The sequence below is a fragment of the Oryx dammah genome, unplaced genomic scaffold (genome assembly GCF_014754425.2).
Source record: "Oryx dammah isolate SB20612 unplaced genomic scaffold, SCBI_Odam_1.1 HiC_scaffold_10, whole genome shotgun sequence".
NCBI lineage: Eukaryota > Metazoa > Chordata > Mammalia > Artiodactyla > Bovidae > Oryx > Oryx dammah.
The window spans coordinates 9,435,673-9,452,864 of NW_024070194.1; the positions used below are offsets into that span (position 1 = coordinate 9,435,673).

General features: G+C 42.3%; 1 protein-coding gene across 1 annotated transcript in view; it reads right to left on the bottom strand.

The window, feature by feature from the left end:
* LOC120869432 (trophoblast Kunitz domain protein 1-like) overlaps positions 1-17,192 on the bottom strand; it is a 45,699-nt gene that overhangs the window by 588 nt on the left and 27,919 nt on the right. The window contains 3 exon segments of the mRNA XM_040248748.1: positions 2,379-2,489; positions 12,709-12,791; positions 16,270-16,471. Of these exon segments, the coding sequence (XP_040104682.1) occupies positions 2,379-2,489; positions 12,709-12,791; positions 16,270-16,471 (396 nt within the window).

Genomic DNA, 17,192 nt, shown 5'->3' on the forward strand with positions numbered 1-17,192 from the left:
TGTCGCCAGGGCCTCTGTCTCATGCCTTCCTCTCCCCTGCCCCTCAACCACTCTGGTCCTGAGTGCTGCTTACTCAGGCACTTTTTTGGAAGGCTCTGCTCAAAACCTCCTTATCACAGAGCATTTCCCTGACCCCTGCCAGTCTCCTTTATCCCTGTCACTCTCTTTCTTCAGAACACTCCTCGTAACTGGCATAGGATTTTGCCCAACTTTATTGTGTGTTTCCCTCCTTTGCTGTATGTATATTATTCTACTATATTTTGTTTACAGCCATTTCCCTACTCAAACAACTATGCTCTCAGAATCAAAAAGATACATTTTGATAAATATTTCACAAGTAAATGATTCTCCTACTTCATACTCATGCTAAGTACACTGTCACCGAAGAGAGTGGATAGAGTAAAAATCTTGAGGCCTAACTATATAATTATGAGGGTAACTGTCATGTATATCATAGGAAAATAAAATATAGTCTGATAGGTGATAGGTGATAGCAAGGTGAGGGACACTGAGTCTTGACTAAGATCATATCAGCCTGGAAAAAGGTGTCTAGGCCCCACGAGGAAACTCAACAAAGTACTGTAGTTCTTGCTGCCTGCAGTTGCCTCTGAGTAGAAGACCCTCAGCTGTCACTCAACTCTCTGATTAATTTCATCACAGAGAAATGATCATTATTTGACACTTTTTAAAAAAATTTTGCTTTATTTTACTTTACAATACTGCATTGGTTTTGCCATACATCAACATGAATCCACCACGGGTGTACACGTGTTCCCAATCCTGAACCCCCCTCCCACCTCCCTCCCCATGCCATCTCTCTGGGTCATCCCAGTGCACCAGCCCCAAGCATCCTGTATCCTGCATCGAACCTAGATTGGTGATTCATTTCTTATATGATATTATACATGTTTCAATGCCATTCTCCCAAATCATCCCACCCTCTCCCTCTCCCACAAAGTCCAAAAGACTGTTATATATATCTGTGTCTCTTTTGCTGACAATTTTTTAATATATGTCAAGAAGAAACGCAGGTAGGTTGACAAGTCTTTCACACTAAAATGCTTTGGTGGAAAATGAACACCTCTGACCACAAAGGTGTAAATTATTTGTACTCATGACCAGTAATCCTTTCAAAAATCTCCAGAAATGTGGTGCCTCAGCTCCCATGAAAGAGCTGCAGATGGGACTAACCCAGGACACACAGCATGCAGGTGGTTGGATGAGGACAAGACACATTCTGTCACAACCCATTTAATCAAGTCCCTGATTCTGCTAGGAATTCTGAAAATGCAGAGAACTGCTGAGGGCTTCCGAGTGTTCTGTCCAATGTATTATAGTCCCTTGTCCTTCAGCCTTACCGCAGACACAAATAGAGGAAAATAGTGAGTCTGGGTTTTGTCCCTGACACCAAACATGTGGGGTCTATGCCAACAGCAACCAATTCCCTCAGAACCACTGGACATCCAGGAATCAATTCATCTGACACTAAATCCCCAAAGGTTACCCAGAAACCACAGGGTGAGGGCTCCATCCCTGAGGATGGCCCACACTTCACATGTTGATCACAAGCCCTGGAGTCACTTACACATGTGACCAACTGACTGTCAATTCAGAGATTCCTTGACCCAATTTCCATGTTGAACATGTTATCAGAACCACTCACAGAACTGGGGAACTTTTACTTATGGTCCCCAGTTATTATAGAAGTTAAAACACTGAGACAGTGAATGGGAGAAGAAGCATAAGGCAAAGAGAGAATAGGAAATGTCCAGCATCCACCCCATCTAAGGACATTGCCCCTTTACAAACCGTTGATGTCATCAACCCTCTAAAGCTTGATGAATCCAGTGTGCATGGGATTTAATTGAGGGTTTGAAGTAGTCAATTTGACTGAATCTTTGGCCATTGTTGATGGAATTCAATATCAGTTCTCTCTTCTCCCCAGAGGGACGGGGGACTGATAATTCTAACCCTCTAATCATCTGATGGCATATTCTGGAGTCCAGGTACACACAGATACTATCTAACATCTGCTCCATCACAGATTTTATTACTTATAGAAAGACAATAAATTCCAAGAGTTTCTGGAGTCAAGGGGCATGAATTAGAATGAAGATCAAATTTGGATCTTTTTACTATTCTAAGGGGGGGGGACGGATTATGGACAAGAAAGATACCAGGAATAGACAGGCTCAGAAAAGAAGTCCATGATTTTGTAAGATGAGGTAGGGTATATTTTTTAAAAGCAGAACACATAGTGATACTTTTTGAGAGTGAAGTAATGTCCCTGGAGTTCAATTGCTCACTTCCAAGGAGAAATCCAGAGAGGGCTGGCAGCATCCTCCACACTCCTCTTCCCACCTCTTCCATGCACTCACCTCCTTTCTCTCCAGTCTGTAGAGGAGAGGTAAGCTGGGACTTACTCTGGACCCAGTTGCTGGTTTTATAATCCAGAATGCTGGCCACCAGGGTGCCCAGGAGGAACGGAACTGCAGAAAGGCAGAGTCTGCTCACATTTGTGACCTTGCAGAAGGGGGTCTATGGAAAGACAGGTGTTGACAGATCTGTTTACAACCCAGCAGATGTGTAAGAACAGGCCAGAAGGAGGGGAGTGAGGAAATGGAGGATTTGAGGTCAGTCATGTACGTGTAATCTTCCCACCTTCCATTGTCCTGCTTCTGTCTGTCTGTGTGTGTCTGCTCAGTAACTCATCTGGTCTGACTCTTTGCTTTTTGGGGTTTTGTTTTGTTTTGTTTTAATATAAATTTATTTATTTTAATTGGAGGCTAATTATTTTACAATATTGTATTTGTTTTGCCATATATCAACATGAATCCACCACAAGTGTACACGTGTTCCCCTTCTTGAACCCCCCTCCCACCTTCCTCCTCCTACCATCTCTTTGGGTCATCCCAGTGCACCAGCCCCGAGCATCCTGTATCATGCATTGAACCTGGACTGCCGATTTGTTTGAATCCCCATGGACTGTAGCCCTCCAGGCTCCTCTGTCCTACTTCTGTTTGCTTGAGTGAAATGCCCAGGAAGTACGATTCTCAAACTTGATTCTGCCTGTGGTCTCGTGACAACACAGAATGTGATTCTATGTATGGAATTCTGTCCAGTAAGGTCACTGAAGGGGCATTCTGGCACCCAGAGACATGCATGGCACGTGATGGATGGTCTGTGAGTGGATGAGAGCAGATTAAAGGACTCTTAGGTGATCAGCAGTGTGTTAGCCCAGGTCCTCTTTTACATGCTCATCAGGAGACTTCATATCTACCTGTCAATTCTCCCCCTCTCACATTAGCTCCACCTACTTCAGAAGACAGGTATGACCCAGGTAAGCTTCCTGTAACCATTGTGACAGCATCTCTACTGGAACACACAAGCTCTTTTCTGGCACTGGTTCAAAGAGATTTTGAGCTGGGGAAGAGCAGCTCTATCTGCGGCACAAACACTGATATTCTGGGTGGAAATAAAGTAAATGGAGTGGGCAGAAGGGAAGTAAACACATAAACACGTCTCCAGAGCATGACCACCCGCTACCCCTCACCTGGTTTCACCAACAGGAGACCTATCTGCCACAGTGAACCTCAGGGACTAGTGTGGATCTCAGGGATCTTGGAAGATTACCTACCACCCATATACACCCACTACAACTTGGAACTCAACATTAGTGGTTTTTGGAACAGAGGAACTCAGTTTAAGTCTCAGTTCTTCCTTTTCCTAACAATGTGACCTGGGGCTGGAAATTACCCTCTTCTTCACTTGTAATGTGATATCATGTTACTCATATCCTGGGGCTGTTCTAAGTCATTAGAGGCCCTAGATATATATTCTTCTCCCTGCAAAATCAAAGTCCTTTGAAATAATAATAATGAGTAATTATGATAATTGACACTTGAATAAATAAAGTCAAATAAAGACAAGAAGGAGTGGGGAATGGGCTGAACATGGGTGAGATCAATCAGTGAAACAAGAGGGCTTTTGCTTACCTCTGAGAAAAAAGGAGACCTAATTGGAATTGGGATGATGACTCCACTCTATCACTGAGGCAGTTTCCTGAGGGTGAAATTCTAGAAGATGACACTGCTACAGTCAATTTTATTTCCTACTCTCTTTATTACAGTTGACAGCACGTTTAAAGAACAGTCAGGAACAGAGGAAAATAAAATTCTGTGCTTCTAGAAATTTTGTTTTAGTCTGAGGTGTTCAAATACATCAGCAACAAAGTCACCATGGCTCTTGAAGTACCCAAATTTGGGCATTTCTTAATGCAGATATATCTTCCTCTTTTTACTAAAAAAGAATCTGTGTCGCAGGGAGATGAAATGACTTGCCTAAGATCACAAAACACAGTGAGATACTGAAGCCAAACTTTTTTCATTAATATCAAATCATTTTCATTATACAGTTACAAAATAATAATTATTAAACATTAAATAACATATAGTATGGCTGCTCTTCTTGGATCACTGCCTTATTGTGGCAAAGGGGCTTTTGTAACTCAAAGAATCTATGAGCCATGCCGTGTAGGGCCACCCAAGATGGGTCATAGTGGAAAGTTCTGAGAAAACGTGATCCACTGGAGAAGGAAATGGCATACCACCCCAGTATATTTGCCATGGAACCTCATGAACTATATAAAAGGACAAAAGCCTATGACACTGAAAGATGAGTCCCCCAGGCCAGAAGGTGTCCAATATACTACTGGGAAGGAGCAGAGGGGAACTACTAATAGCCCCAGAAAGAATGAAGTGGTTGGGCCAAAGCAGAAAGGACACTCAGTTTTGGATGTGTCTGTTGACGCAAAGTAAATTCTGATGCTACAAAGAACAGTACTGCATAGGAACCTAGAATGTTAGGTCCATGAAGCAAGGTAAATTGGACATGGTCAAGCAGGAGATGATAAGAATAAACTTTGACATCTTAGGAATCAGTGAATGAAAATGGATGGGAATGGGCATAATTAATTCAGAAGACCAATTTATCTACTAGTATAAGCAAGAATTCCATAGAAAAAAATGGAGTAGCCCTCATAATTAACAAAAGAGTCTGAAAAGCAGTAATTGGGTGCAACCTCACAAATGACAGCCTGTTCTCAGTTTGTTTCCAAGGAAAGCCATTTAATGTCACAGTAATTCCAGTCTATGCCCTTTCCATCGATGCTGAAGAAGCTGAAGTTGATCAGTTCTGTGAAGACCTGGAAGACCACCTAGTTCAGTTCAGTTGCTCAGTCATGTCTGTCTCTTTGCAACCCTATGGACTGCCGTGTGCCAGGCTTCCCTGTCCATCACCAACTCGCATCCATTGAGTTAGTGATACTATCCAACCATCTTATCTTCTGTCACCTCCCTCTCTACCTGCCTTCAATCTTTCCAGCATAAGGGTCTTTTCTAAGGTTCATCACATCAAGTGGCCAAATTTGGAGTTTCAGCTTCATCATCAGTCCTTCCAATGAATATTAGGACTGATTTCCTTTCGGATTGACTGGTTTGATCCCCTTGCAGTCCAAGGGACTGTAAAGAGTCTCCTCCAACACCACATTTCAAAGCATCAATACTTTAGTGCTCAGTTTTTTTAATAGTCCAACTATCACATCCATACATGACTACTGGAAAAACCATAGCTATCACTAGATGGACTTCTGTTGGTAAAGTAATGTCTCTACCTTTTAATATGCTGTCTACATTAGTCATAGATTTTCTTCCAAGAAGCAAGCGTCTTTTAATTTCATGGCTTTTAATTTCACCATTTGCAGTGATCTTGGAACCCCCCAAAATAAAATCTGTCACTTCTTCCATTGTTTCCCCATCTATTTGCCATGAATGATGGGACTGGATGCCATGATCTTAGTTTTCTGAATGTTGAGTGTAAGCCAACTTTGTCACTCTCCTCTTTCACTTTCATCAAGAGGCTCTTTAGTGCTTCACTTTCTGCCATAAGGGTGACATCATCTGCATATCTGAAGTTATTGATAATTCTCCTGGAAATCTTGATTCCAGCCTTGTGCTTCATCCAGCCTAGCATTTCACATCATTTACTCTGCATAGAATTTAAATAAGCAGGGCAACAATATACAGCCTTGATGTACTCTTTACCCAATTTGGAACCAGTATCTTGTTTCATGTCTGGTTCTAACTGTTGCTTTTTGACCTGCATACAGATTTCTCAGGATACAGCTCAGGTGGTCTGGTATTCCCATCTCTTGAAGAATTTTCCACAGTTCGTCATGATCCACATAGTCAAAGGCTTTGGCATAGTCAATAAAGCAGAAGTAGACATTTTTTCCTGGAACTCTCTTTCTTTTTCAATGATCCAGTTGATGTTGGCAATTTGATATCTGGTACCTCTGCCTTTTCTAAATCCATCTTGAACATCTTGAGGTTCTTGGTTCACATACTGCTGAATCCTGGCTTGGAGAATTTTGAGCATTACTTTACTAGCTTGTGAAATAAGTGCAATTGTGTGGTAGTTCAAACATTTTTAGCATTGCCCTTCTTTGGGATTGGAATAAAAAGTGGCCTGTTCCAGTCCTGTGGCCACTGCTGAGTTTTCCAAATTTGCTGGCATATTGAGTGCAGCACTTTCACAGCATCATCTTTTAGGATCTGAAATAGCTCCACTGGAATTCCATCACCTCCTCTAGCTTTGTTCGTAGTGATGCTTCCTAAGGCCCACTTGACTTCACATTACAGGATGTCTGGCTCTAGGTGAGTGATCACAGCATCATGGTTACCTAGGTCATTAAAAGATTTTTCCTATAGTTCTTCTGTGTATTCTTGCCATCTCTTCTTAATATCTTCTACTTCTGTTAGATCCATACCATTTCTTTCCTTTACTGTGCCTATCTTTCATGAAATGTTCCCTTGGTAACTCTGATTTTCTTGAAGAGATCCCAGGCCTTTCCCATTCTATTGTTTTCCTCTATTTATTTGCATTATTAAGCCCACTGAGTGGGCTTTTGTATATCTCCTTGCTATTCCTTTGAATTCTGCATGGATATATCTTTCTTTTTCTCCTTCACCTTTAGCTTCTCTTCTTTTTTCAGCTATTTGTAAAGCCTCCTCATTTTGCCCCTTTGCATTTCTTTTTCTTGGGGATGGTCTTGATCACTACCTCCTGTACAATGTCACAAACTTCTGTCCATAGTTCTTGAGACACTCTATCATATCTAATCCCTTGAATATATTTGTCACTTCCACTGTATAATCATAAGGGATTTGATTTAGGTCTTAATGGTCTAGTAGTTCTCCCTACTTTCTTCAATGTAAATCTGAATTTGGCAATAAGGAGTTCATGATCTGAGCCACAGTCAGCTCCTAGTCTTGTTTTTGCTGACTGTAAATAGCTTCTCCATCTTTGGTTGCAAGGAATACAATCAATCTGATTTTGGTATTGACCATCTCGTGATGTCCATGTGTAGAGTCTTCTCTTGTGTTGTTGGAAGAGGCTGTTTGCTATGACCAGTGCATTATCTTGGCAAAACTCTGTTATCCTTTTCCCTGCTTCATTTTGTATTCTAAGGCCAAACTTGCCTGTTACTCCAGATATCTCTTGGCTTTCTACTTTTGCATTCCAGTCCCCTATGATGAAAAGGACATCTTTTTGGTGTTAGTTCTAGAAGGTTTTGAAGGTCTTCACATAACCATTTAACTTCAGCTACTTTGGCATCAGTGCTTGGGGCATAGACTTAGATTACTGTGATATTGAATGATCTGTTGTGGAAACAAACAGAGATCATTCTGTCATTTTTGAGATTGCACCCAAGTACTGAATTTCACACTCTTTTGTTGACTATGAGGGCTACTTCATTTCTTCTATGGATTCTTGCCCACAGTAGTAGATATAATGGTCATCTGAATTAAATTCACCCTTTCCAGTCCACTTTAGTTCTCTGATTCCTAAAATGTCAATGTTCACTCTTGCCATCTCCTGTTTGACCACTTCCAATTTACCATATTTAGTTCACTGATTCCTAAAATATCGATGTTCACTCTTGACATCTCCTGTTTGACCACTTCCAATTTACCTTGATTCATGGACCTAACATTTCAGGTTCCAATGCAATATTGTTCTTTACATCATCAGGCATTACTTCCATCACCAGTCACATCCACAGCTGAGCACTGTTTTTGCTTTGGTTCTGTCTCTTCATTCTTTCTTGAAATATTTCTCAACTCTTCTCCAGTAGCATATTGGGCACCTAAAAACCTGGGGAGTTGATCTTTCAGTGTCATATCTTTTTGTCTTTTCATACTGATCATGGGGTTTTCAAGGCAAGAATACTGAAGTGGTTTGCCATTCCCTTCTCCAGTGGACCGTGTTTTGTCAGAACTCTCCACTATGACCTGCCTGTCTTGGGTGACCCAACACAGCATGACTTATGGTTTCACTGAGTTAGACAAGGTTGTGGTCCATGTGATCTGTTTGATTAGTTTTCTGTGATTGTGGTTTTCTGTGATTCAGAAGAATGTTGGATCTCACCAAAAAAAGATACCCCAAATCCAAGGGCAAAGGAAAAGCCCCAGCAAGATGATCAGTCAGTTCAGTCAGTCAGTTCAGTTGCTCAGTTGTGTCTGACTCTTTGCGACCCCATGAATCGCAGCACGCCAGGCCTCCCTGTCCATCACCAACTCCCAGAGTTCACTCAGATTCATGTCCATCGAGTCAGTGATGCCATCCAGCCGTCTCATCCTCTGTCGGCCCCTTCTCCTTCTGCCCCCAATCCCTCCCAGCATCAGAGTCTTTTCCAATGAGTCAACTCTTCGCATGAGGTGGCCAAAGTACTGGAGCTTCAGCTTCAGCATCATTCCTTCCAAAGAAATCCCAGGGCTGATCTCCTTCAGAATGGACTGGTTGGATGTCCTTGCAGTCCAAGGGACTCTCAAGAGTCTTCTCCAACACCACAGTTCAAACGCATCAATTCTTCGGTGCTCAGCCTTCTTCACAGTCCAACTCTCACATCCATACATGACCACTGGAAAAACCATAGCCTTGACTAGACGGACCTTAGTCAGCAAAGTAATGTCTCTGCTTTTGAATATGCTATCTAGGTTGGCCATAACTTTTCTTCCAAGGAGTAAGCGTCTTTTAATTTCATGGTTGCAGTCACCATCTGCAGTGATTTTGGAGCCCCCCAAAAATAAAGTCTGACACTGTTTCTACTGTTTCCCCATCTATTTCCCATGAAGTGATGGGACCAGATGCCATGATCTTCGTTTTCTGAATGTTGAGCTTTAAGCCAACTTTTTCACTCTTCTCTTTCACTTTCATCAAGAGGCTTTTTAGCTCCTCTTCACTTTCTGCCATAAGGGTGGTGTCATCTGCATATCTGAAGTTATTGATATTTCTCCCGGCAATCTTGATTCCAGCTTGTGTTTCTTCCAGTCCAGCGTTTCTCATGATGTATTCTGCATATAAGTTAAATAAGCAGGGTGACAATATACAGCCTTGATGTACTCCTTTTCCTATTTGGAACCAGTCTGTTGTTCCATGTCCAGTTCTAAGTGTTGCTTCCTGACCTGCATACAGATTTCTCAAGAGGCAGGTCAGGTGGTCTGGTATTCCCATCTCTCTCAGAATTTTTCACAGTTTATTGTGATCCACACAGTCAAAGGCTTTGGCATAGTCAATAAAGCAGAAATAGATGTTTTTCTGGAACTCTCTTGCTTTTTCCATGATCCAGTGGATGTTGGCAATTTGATCTCTGGTTCCTCTGCCTTTTCTAAAACCAGCTTGAACATCAGGAAGCTCACGGTTCACGTATTGCTGAAGCCTGGCTTGGAGAATTTTGAGCATTACTTTACTAGCATGTGAGATGAGTGCAATTGTGTGGTATTTTGAGCATTCTTTGGCATTGCCTTTCTTTGGGATTGGAATGAAAACTGACCTTTTCCAGTCCTTCGGCCACTGCTGAGTTTTCCCAATTTGCTGGCATATTGAGTGCAGCACTTTCACAGCATCATCTTTCAGGATTTGAAATAGCTCAACTGGAATTCCATCACCTCCACTAGCTTTGTTTGTAGTGATGCTTTCTAAGGCCCACTTGACTTCATATTCCAGGATGTCTGGCTCTAGGTGAGTGATCACACCATCAAGATTATCTGGGTCTTGAAGATCTTTTTTGTACAGTTCTTCTGTATATTCTTGCCACCTCTTTTTAATATCTTCTGCTTCTGTTAGGTCCATAACATTTCTGTCCATTATCAAGCCCGTCTTTGCATGAAATGTTTCCTTGGTATCTCTAATTTTCTTGAAGAGATCTCTAGTCTTTCCCAATCTGTTATTTTCCTCTATTTCTTTGCATTGATCACTGAAGAAGGCTTTTTTTATCTCTTCTTGCTATTCTTTGGAATTCTGCATTCAGATGCTTATATCTTTCCTTTTCTCCTTTGCTTTTCGCTTCTCTTCTTTTTACAGCTATTTGTAAGGCCTCCGCAAACAGCCATTTTGCTTTTTTGCATTTCTTTTCCATGGGGATGGTCTTGATCCCTGTCTCCTGTACAATGTCACGAACCTCATTCCATAGTTCATCAGGCACTCTATCTATCAGATCTATGCCCTTAAATCTATTTCTCACTTCCACTGTATAATCATAAGGGATTTGATTTAGGTCATACCTGAATGGTCTATCAGTTTTCTCTGATAGGAGGGGCAAAATCACATTTAGAATCAAATTTCATACCCACTAGAGATACTTGGAGGGTTCAGACAAAACCTTGTGTGCACCAGAACCCAGAGACTCCACAGAGAATGTGCCAGGCCTCTTTGAGTGTTTGAGTGTCTCCTGTGGTGGCACAGGTCAACAGTGGCCTGTTGCAGGGGCAAGGGCTCTGTGTGCAGCAGACCTGGGTCACAGAGCATGTGGCATAAGCCCTCCTGGAGGAGGTCACCATTAACCCCACCATACAGCTGCCGAACAGACGACCCGCAAACTGCAAAACAATTATACCAAATAGATTCTTATACTATTAAGAAAGTTCTAGGACCCACAACAGAATTCCCAATCTGGGGATCTGACAAATGGACTGAGAATCCCCAGGGAATTTGACTTTGGAGGCCAGTGGGATTTGATTATAGAACTTACACAGGACTGGGAAAACAGACTCTTGGAGGGCACAGACGAAACCTTGTGTGCACCAGGACCCAGGAGAAAGGAGCAGTGACCCCACAAGAGACTGACCCAGACTTGCCTGGGAGTGTCCAGGAGTCTAAGGTGGAGGTATGGGTTGACAGGGACCTGTTGCAGGGTCGGGGCACTAAATACAACAGTGTGTGCACAACCTTTTGAAGGAGGTCACCATTATCTTTATTACCCCGACTAAAGAGGGAGGGAACACAGCCCCTCCCATCAACAGAAAGTTGAGTTAAAGATTTACTAAGAATGGCCCCACCCATCAGAACAAGACCCAGTTTCCCCCACAGTCAGTCTCTCCCATCAGGAAGCTTCCAGAAGCGTCTTATCCTTATCTATCAGAGGGCAGACAGAATGAAAACCACAATCACAGACCTCCTAGAACTAACACACACACAGACACAAAATGTTCTATTCACCTTTGGGGATTGGAATGCAAGTATAGGAAGTCAAGAGATACCTGGAGTAACAGGCAAGTTTGGCCTTGGAGAACAAAACGAAGCAAGTCAAAGTCTAACTGAACTCTGCCAAAAGAATGCACTGGTCATAGCAAACACCCTCTTTTAACAGCACAAGAGACAACTTTACACATGAACATCATCAAATGGTCAGTACTGAAATCAAACCGGTTGCATTCTTTATAGCTAAAGATGAAGAAGCTGTGTATAGTCAGCAAAAACAAGACCCGGAGCTAACTGTGGCTCAGATCATCAGGTTCTCATAGAAAATATCAGGCTTAAACTAAAGAAATCAGGGGAAACTACTAGGCCAACCAGATCTGACTAAATCAAATCCATTATGAATATGTAGCAGAGGTAACAAATAGATTCAAGGGATTAGAACTTGCGAACAGTGTACCTGAAGAACTGTGAACAGAGCTCCCTCCCTATTATTGTACAGGAGGAAGCAAACAAAAGTATTCCAAAGAAAAACAAAAAGGCAAAGTGGTTATCTGAGGAGGCTTTACAAGTAGCTGCAGAAAGAAGAGAAGCAAAAAACAAGGGAGAAAGGGAAAGGTATATCCAACTAAATACACAGTTCCAAAGAACAGCACAGAGAGACAAGAAGGCCTTCTTCAATGAACAGTGCATAAAACTAGAAGAAAACAAGAAAAGGAGAAAGACCAGAGATCTCTGCAGTAAAACTGGAAATATCAAGGGAACATTTCACCCAAAGATGGGCACAGTAAAAGACAGAAAGGTGGAGACCTAGTAGACGCTGAAGAGATCAAGAAAAGATGGAAAGAATACATGGAAGAACTGTACAAAAAAGATCTTAATGAACCAGATTAATATGATGGTGTCATCAGACACCCAGAGCCAGACATTCTGCACTGCCAAGTTAAGTGGGCCTTAGGAAACACTGCTGTTAATGAAGTTAGTGAATGCGATGGAATTCCAGTAGTTATGCAAAACCCTAAAGGATGATGCAAACAAGGTGTTGCATTCAATATGTCACCAAATCTGGAACACTCAGCAGTGGTCACAGGATAGGAAAACATTGATCCTGATCCCAATTCCCAAAAAGGATAGTACTAAAGAATGTGCTAACTGTTGGACAATTGCACCTACCTCCCATGCTGGTAAAGTCATGCTTGAAATCTTGCATGATGGGCTTCAGTGTTCTGTGAACCAATAACTTCCAGCTGTCCAAGCTGGGTTTAAAAAAGGCAGAGGAACCAGAGACCAAATTGCCAACATTCACTGGATAACAGAGATTGCACAGGAATTTCATAAAAATATGTACGTCTGTTTCATCAACTGTGTCTGGTGTAACCCTGTTTGTTTAACCTATACCCTGAACACATCATGAGAAATGCCAGGCTGGGTGAGTTACAAACTGGAATCAAGACAGATGAAAGAAACATCAACAACCTCAGATATGTGAATGATACCAGCCTAATGGTAGAAAGCAAAAGAGCAACTAAAGAGCTGCTTGATGGGGGTGAAGGAGAAGAATGAAAGAGCTGGCTTGAACTAAATATTGAAAGAACTAATATCATGGCATCTGGCCCCATTACTTCATGGCAAATAGAAGGGGAAAATGCAGAAGTAGTGACAGATTTCCTCTAATTTGTCTCTAAAACCACTGTGGATGGTGACTGCAGCCATGAAATCAGAAGATGATTGCTTCTTGTTAGGAAAACTATGACAAACCTAGAGAATGTGTTGAAAAGCAGAGACATTACTCTGCCCAAAAAGGTCCATATACTTAAGTCTAAGGTCTTCTCAGTGGTCACGTATGGTTCTGAGACGTGGATCAGAAAGAAGGCGGAGCCTGAAGAATTGATACTTACAAACTGTGATGCTGGAGAACACTCCTGCAGATCCCTTGGACAGCAAAGAGATCAAACTAGTCAATCTTAAGGGAAATCATTCCTGAATACTCATTGGAAGGGTAAGACTGGAGCTGAAGTTCCAGAATTTTTATTATCTGATGCGAACAGCCAGCTCATTGGAAAAATCCCTGATACTAGGGCAGATTGAGGCCAGAAAGAGAAGAGAGTGTCAGAGGATGAGATGGATGGATGGCAAAACTGATGCAACTGACATGAACTTGGGCAAACTCTGGAAGGGGGGCAGGGAGGCCTGGCGTGCTGCAGTCCATGGGGTTGCAAAGAGTGGGATACGCCTGGGTAACTGAACAACAATAACAGCAACAACATGGTATTACTATTATCATGTCTGACATTCATCAAGTGGTTACTCTGATAAGACGTGAACAAAGCATTTAACAAATGCATCTCTTTCACTCTCATCACAACCCTTTGAGGTTGATAGAGAAAGAGAAAAGCAATCTCTGAGTTCCAAGACCTGAGCTGGTACCACAATGGCCCTTCTGTTCTCCTGCTCAACATAAACATTTTACAATACTTCCACACCAATGAGACCATTCTGGATTGGTGAAAGGTCTACACAAAAATAGGACATTGGATAATCATGTTTGAGCACTGAGCAAAGGAAACATTATGCAAACCATCAATATGACCAAACACCTTCCTATCTTGAGTGACTGTTAGACTTTGGCCAAGTACAACTCTAACCCCTATCTAGTCTTTGCCTCTTAGAGTTAAGATTAAGATACTCAGAGAACTATCAAACTTCCAAATATCATCCATCCAGACAAAGCCAGCTATCTGAAATCTTCCCCAAATTCAACTCAGAAGCCCACATCTTGTAAGTTCTTTTTAACATTGTCTTAAGAGGACTGCATATTGTTTTCCAAGATAATACCACTTCCTTGCTGCAGTGAGTAATAAACCCAAAGAGTTCAACTAGAAACGGAAGTATTTTAGTGTTCTCTGGTTAGAAACATTGACAAGTACAAGCCTTCTCCTTATTTTTATAAAGAAAGCAAAGCTCAGAGATGTTGACAATTTTCTCAGGACTGGAAAGCTATGAAAAATTGCACCAACACCCTGTGTGTTCTCCTTTATTCAAATACTAATACTTGCTCTGGTCTCTGTGACATAGTGAAACAGATACTGTCTGTTTCCAAAGTTGCCTCCATTCTAAATCTTCCAAGATGCTGAGCAAGAAAGCATCATCAAAGACCCTCTGCTTGGGAGAGTGGGATTCCCTGCCATGTTAGGAAATGAATACTGCAGCTAAGCGCCATCTCTATGTCTCCGTTTCCTCCTTTGAAGGATTCTTAGCATGATGAATAGAAAAATGCAGGCAAAATGCTAACACAGAGCCAGGGATACTAAATGGTAGTTGCCCTTTCTTTACCTGAAGTTAGAAGCCCCCTCCCCACATGTGACCTCAAGGAATCAGATTTCTTAGAAAAGTGGACAAGTGAACTTCATGCCCATTCTCCTTCTGAAAGTCAGAAGGACAACCTGCACCCCAGTTTGACTGAACTTAGAAGAAAGGAAGAAAAGCTGTCATGTTGACGTGTGTATCTCCCAGGATTCTGTGTAGCTTGTGCAGCTATTAAGAAGTCGTTGATGACATAATGAGTTTGCTTCTTATACCCGGTAGAGCACAGTCTGTGGAAAGGGAAAGGGGAGGTGCCTCACTGTCTGCAGAACAGTGAAAAGGGTCACCATTTCCATGGACCCTATTGGTTGAGGTTTGTAGTTACAAACAACAGACTCCACTCCAGTCAGTTTAATTTTGAATGTGCATTTATTAAAATATAACCCATAGTGCTTGAGGCTACAGAAATGAAAATTACAAATCATTGTATGGTCCAGAAACATTTGTAAATGAAACTCTTCTCTCATGACTCATGCTCAGAACTGGATGCTGGAAATACCGCCTTGGACATCCACAAGGAGAGCAGTGATGGTGGGGACAGGGATGAAGGTAAAGATGTCGTGAGGATGGGGGTGAAAACAAAAATCCTGTGTTACACTGCAGGCTCTGAGTTAATGTGGTCATGAGGAATGTGTTTCTACCTTACTCCTTCCTTACTTAAATAATTATAAACAGCCTCATTGGCGTCAGGAGCTGTGTGAAGTGCTAGGGGTAAAAGGAAGACATGCTCTCACGGTGATGAGAGCCACCTGGATAGAATAGAATTAGACATGTTGACCAATAGAGGAAAGGAAATAGGCAGGCTCTGCTGAGGAGGGTAGGGAGAGGACTGTGAGGAGACGGAAGAGGTTCAGATGTAGACACAGCCCATCCTGCAGGAGTCCTCCTCGGACATCAGAGTTTCAGGGACTACTCTTCGCATGTCCTCTGCAAAAAGAAAGGAACTTGTTGAGTGCCATCAATGTAGCCCCAGACCTAGACAATGTTCAACTTAATAGATCTCATATTTTCAAAAAAATATGGACCCACATTCCTGAATCACGAACAAAAAAGAAGTGAATTTTCCAAGCCTAGGTGGGGCACTTAGGAGCACTGCAGACCGGCCCTGGAGGGTGACTGAGTCAGTGTTCCCAACTGAGAAAGAGGAGCATGTGATCAGGCTCAGATGATCACAAAGAGGCATCTGGGGTTGACCTTCTGCCATCCTCTCCCTGGAGAACTCGCTCAGTGTGTGGTTTCACAGGGCACGGCAGCCTCTCCTGGCAGCAGCGAGGAGGAAGACCCTGGGCAGGGTGAATGGTGTGTGGCCTCCTGAGCTCCGCCCCTTTCCCCAGCCTTTCCTCTCCCCCTGTCCCCTGCCCCCTGTCTTACCACAGGGACTCTGCCTTTGGATAGCAGGTCTTCATGCACTCCTCCGATGTTTGGAAGTTGTTTTCGTTTCCTCCACAACCACTATATACAAACATCTCACAGTGCCCGGTCTGGGCATTGTAGAAGTACCTGGTCATCAAGGCCTTGCAGACACCCACAAATTTAGGCTCCACACAGAAAGCAGGCATAAAAGCTGGGGAAACTAGAGAGGCAATGGCTCAGTTATGAGGATGGTCATCACTGCTGCATACAAAGACAACAACTAGAACCACCGGTTTGTTGCAAGAGAGAATGTTAAAGTTGTGGCGTGTGGTCAAATTGAAATGTCCATTTGAAAACACCCCTTCTGGGACAAAATATGAATGTTGCTAGGGATGACATGATATAGTAACCATGTACAGATGTATATCTCATCATGAAGTCTTCTAAGAAAGATAGGTATAATGCCTTTGATAAGCTGAAGAACATCTATAAGACTTCTGAGATGGTCCAGTGGTTAAGAATCTGTATTCCAATCAAGTAGTCCTAAGTTCAGTTCCTTGTCAGGAAACTAAACTTTCAAAAGCTGTAGACACTAAGGAGGCAGGGCATAAATTCTTTATATTTATGATTGGAACTCTGTTCAAAGGATGTATGTAATATATTTCCCCTCTTCAGATGAGGAAATTGAAGATAACTTTTCCCATGAAACAGAGCCTGTGGATGGTAGAGTCAGGACAAGTTACTATGGTGTTTCACAATGCATCTGATATAATATATGATTCTACCAAGAATTCGGGAAACACAGTTTTCTTGTAAGAGTTTCTGGAGCTGGCGACCTACTTTCATTACTTCCTTGTACGTAAGGTAACCTAAGCCCCCAAATCAAAGGCAGACTGAGCCTGGATTTATCCTATCACAAATATGTCGTGTCTCTACCAACA